The sequence below is a fragment of the Anarrhichthys ocellatus genome, unplaced genomic scaffold, assembly GCF_004355925.1.
Source record: "Anarrhichthys ocellatus isolate YVR2014 unplaced genomic scaffold, GSC_Weel_1.0 scaffold86, whole genome shotgun sequence".
Classification (NCBI taxonomy): Eukaryota; Metazoa; Chordata; class Actinopteri; order Perciformes; family Anarhichadidae; genus Anarrhichthys; species Anarrhichthys ocellatus.
In genome coordinates, this window is record NW_022280116.1 from 1,032,606 (window position 1) to 1,037,252 (window position 4,647).

General features: G+C 43.1%; 1 protein-coding gene across 1 annotated transcript in view; it reads left to right on the plus strand.

Moving 5' to 3' along the window:
* Positions 1-4,004, plus strand: part of tmeff2a (transmembrane protein with EGF-like and two follistatin-like domains 2a) — a 105,087-nt gene extending 101,083 nt beyond the window's left edge. The window contains exons 9-10 of the mRNA XM_031875046.1: positions 54-212; positions 2,971-4,004. Coding sequence (XP_031730906.1) covers positions 54-212; positions 2,971-3,067 — 256 coding nt within the window. The 3' untranslated portion in view covers positions 3,068-4,004. The remainder of the gene's footprint in view (positions 1-53; positions 213-2,970) is intronic.
* The last annotated feature ends 643 nt before the right edge of the window (positions 4,005-4,647 follow it).

Here is a 4,647-nt window from a genome sequence, read left to right on the forward strand (position 1 = left end):
TGTGTGTGTGTGTGTGTGTGTGTGTGTGTGTGTGTGTGTGTGTGTGTTCTCAGCTGTCACTCGGGTTTCAGAGGCCCCCAGTGTGACATCAAAGAGTACAACGTGCTCTACGTGGTTCCAGGCTCCGGCAAACTGCACTACGTCCTCATCGCCTCCATCATTGGAGCACTCCAGGTGGTCATCATCTGTGTGGTGGTGCTCTGCATTACCAGGTGAGTCATGCCCTAACACACACACACACACACACACACTCACTTTGAAACACAGACTACTAATGAGCCTGGCAGCAGTATTTTCCATGTGGTCTGTATTTGGGAGTCACAAGGGGGGAAATCCTGAGCCTGGAGGAAACAGCTGAAAGGTCACCTTGCTTACACCACAGAGAGAAAGTACCGTCACGCTCCCTGTGGACGTACACACACACACACAAGCGTGCACGCGCACACACATCCGAAAACATGCAGCGTGTTCGTACAAGCAAAGATACACAGAGATGTCTCTGTAGGCGTACAAACCTGTGTTTGAACAGACGTTTTGTATTCACAGTAAAGACTCACACACACAAACACGCACACACACACACACACACATATAGCCTGGGGCTTGTCTGCCTCCGGCTGACCTAAGCAATTTATGACATTTAATAAAAGATTTTTAAAAGAGTTTTGGCCGAGACAAAACTGCTCCTCTGAGCAAAGGAGAGGAGGAGGACGGGGGACAAAAGGAGAGAGCGAGTGGTTGTAAAGGGTAGGGGGGGGGGGGAGATAAAGAAGGAAAGAGAGAGTTATAACACTGAATACACACACTGTTCAATCAGTGTGTCCTGCTGCTCTGCGATATTTTCATTTAGAGCAAGAAGTATAAAAATACTCAGCCTCGTTAATAAGCCCACGATGCGTCCACACGGCTCTCACTCGTCTCAGTGGAGTCTAGTGAGTGAACACAATGTGAAGGAGTATGAATGAATCTGTACAGACAAAAGCTCACCGGACACTTTATGAGGTACATCTTTCTTAATTCTTCGTGGCACTGACTCAACGAGGTGCCGGAAATATTCCTCGCAGATTTCGGCCCATATTGACATGACGGCGTCTCCAGTTCCGCCACATCCCACATGTTGCTCTATTGCAACGTATCCTCATATGATACCTTACAAAAATACCTCTTTTTTTTGTGCGTTTTCCCACGAAAGTCCAGCAACATGTGTCAATTGCTGCCCGTTAAAATACTGTATGTACGGTCTTTTCAAAAAATACCTTCTGTCTTCCCTGGAAAGTACTTAGTTAGGTCAATGGAAATACTGAAATACTATGTTAAGGTTTAGGAGAAGTAAAATAGCAATTAAATAACCGCTCTACTGGTACTGAGGGCCCAAAGTGTGCCAAGAAGATATCCCCCACATCATTACGCCACCACCACCAGCCTGAACCATTAAATACTAGGCAGGATGGATTTTGTGCTTTCACGTTGTTGATGCCAAATTCTGAACCTCGTCCATATTTTCTCTTTTTCGGACCATTAGAGATGTTTGTTGTGCGTGAAATTCCCAGCAGATGAGCAATTTCTGAAATACTCAAACCAGCACGTCTGCCACCAACAACCATGCAACGTTCAAAGCCCTTTAAATCACCTTTCTTCCCCATTCTGATGCTTGATTTGGACTTCAGCAGATCGTCTTGTCCTTGTCTGCATGCCTAGATGCTTTGAGTTGCTGCCACGCGATTGGCTGATGAGATATTTGCGTTAACAAGCAGGTGACCAGGTGTACCTCATAAAGTGGCCGGTTGAATCTGTGTCTTATCGCTTTATTTGGGGGGCAGACTGAACTGTAGTTTTATCAATGCTGCTGGATTTGTTTGTGGTTCACGCTTGTTATAAAGACTTGCCATTCACTTAAAGGACAAACAGGCGGGAGTGGAAAAGGTCATCTCTACGCTCTGCCACTTGTGTATAACATCATGCCACATGTTGGAAAAGGTCTGCTCGAAAGGGATTCAGAGCAAAACATCATGTTGTTGCCACACAACTCTGTATTCTGCTACACATCTGAGAAAAAGACCCAAACTAACGTCAGTTTGTCCCTCAAAACTGAATTATCCCTTTGAGCTTAAAGCAGTTAGCTTCATGAGTGAGGGTTGCAGCGAGTTTGACTTCTCTGCCATGTTGGTGGAGGTTGTTGAGAGTACACAGGCTGAGAGGAAGACTTTAAGCACTGATCTGTGCTGGGAAAGGATTTTATCTATCTTCAATCTCTGTGTTTATTTACGGTGTCAAATGGAAACATCAATAACTTGGAAGGCAGTAAAGGACAATCGTCTTTTTAGTAAGGAAGCTGTGATCTATCATAAAATACACTAAAGCTGATGTTAAGAAGGATGAGTGCATGACAACACAAAGATTGACATAGCATATTGTGTGGTTCTTAAACTACCACTAATTATGGAAGCACAATAACCATTAACGTCCGAATTATTTGATTTTTTTTTTTGTGTGTGTGTGTGTCTGACTTTATTGTGTGTCCCCACTTCTGAAATTAAAAGTAGGCCATTATTTGAACATGAGTACATCCTGGACAGTTTGGGGGACTATTTTCAGCTGTGGACTAATACACGTTTGATGCACTAGTGAGCACAGCACCCAAAATACACAGCAGCAGTGTTCATTGTAGTGAGGCAACACGTCTCCCAGAGCAATGGTGTGACTCACTGATGTGTTTGTCGAGCAACAGTGGAGCTCTGTGACACAGAGGAATACGATACATCAGGCTTTGATTCTACTCAATCAATTTTGGCTTTGGTCTTTTCGTTGGATTTGTTGACAGTAAGAAAAATATTTCCAACCTCATCCTTTCAGAAATCAATTTAGGACAAGCGTACTGAGGTCCATACAAATATTCGAATTGCATCAGAATGAGCTTTCACAGCTGCAGAGTGGCATAGCTAACCCCCCCCCTTCTTCTCTCCTGCACAGGAAGTGCCCACGGACCAACAGGATCAACCGGCAGAAGCAGAACAACGTCCACTTCAGTACAGAGAACACCATGCGCGCCTCCACGCGGCTCATCTGAGCCCGGACACACACCGGACAGAGTCCCACCTCTGCTTTACGGAGCGCTGTGGCGTTAGATGTTCCCCCTCCCCGTAGGCCAACCCCGAAAATTAGGATCTGCTTTCCCCCCACTCCTCGCCCTCTTCTCTTCCAGTACGAACTTCAAGGATGCCCAGGGAGGATGGCGGTAAAGCAAGGAGGATGGCGGTAAAGCAAAGAGCTGGCGTACCAGTCAGAGATGAGACTCGCACATTTGGGGTATTGTTGACATCAGTCCCCAACTGCCACCAACCCCCTCAGGTGCAGATGTGTCTCCCTGTACCGTGTCACTTCCCCCCCAGGGTTTTTTCTGAAAAACTGAACTATGAGGTGTTGGGGTGGCAATGGGGATACTGAATGTGTGTGGGTGTGTGTGTGTGTGTGTGTGTGTGTGTATGGGGGAGTGTGTATTAGATGTGTGAGCTTTGGTAGAGGCGGGCTAGCCGGTGTCTGTCGTTTCTAGATGAGGGGGTCAAAGCAAAGCGGGGTAGCGCAAAGCAGGGTAACGGGCTTTAAATGAGTTGCGTGTTGTTTGGTCCGGGAGGGGGTGTGGGGGGGTGGGAGGGTTTTTCGGGGCTACACGTGATGCCTTTGCACCTTGTGTTATAGGAGACCTTTGACAGAGGGCACAATGTTATTATAGAGCTCTCTGTTCGGTTGTGACGATGACGTCGGCTTCTGTATCTTGGGTTCTATTTCCAATAGTTATTACTACATTGTCTTGATGGGGTCATTTTTCTGTAAATGTAAATAAATAATTTATATCACGAAATGTAACATGCTGTGTCGCTCTTTATTTGTGGTGTGGTGAACTTATTTTACAATGACCAGGCAATAACTAGAGGCTATAGTATCTACTATTGTCACAATGTTTTAAGTAATGTATATTAAAATTGGGCTAATCTGGTAACAATATATATATAAATAAAATGTATAACATTCTCTGCATTTAAAGAAAAACATTTTAAATTAGTTTTTTTTATTTGATGATGAAATATGCAAATGAGACATTGTCTAAAACTAACTTTTGGTGAATTTAAGAGAAATCTACAGACGCAAATAGACAAAGTGTAATAAACACTTAAATGTGTATTTTGGATGTTTTCTTTCCACCAGTCTTAAAGAAGACATGCTATTTTTATTTCATGGACACTTCTCCACTACACATTGTGCTTTTTACTCCACTATATTTTTATTTGACAGCTTTGTATTATGAGTTACTTTAAAAATGTGGAGGTTTTTTTTTCATACAGAACATATGATAAACTCACAGAAAGTAATGCCTTTACACATGCATTATATAAGTATAAGTCTATAAAATTGTCTCCGCCTTGACCAACTGCAGCAGTAAAATTCAATTCACTCAATGCATCAGCAAAATGTGGCTAATATAATATACGTACAGTTGTGTGAAAAAGTGTTTGCCCCCTTCCTGATTTCTTATTTTTTTGCATGTTTGTCACACTTAAATGTTTCAGATCATCAAACAAATTTAAATATTAGACAAAGATAACACAAGTAAACACAAAATGCAGTTTTTAAATGAAGGTTTTTATTATT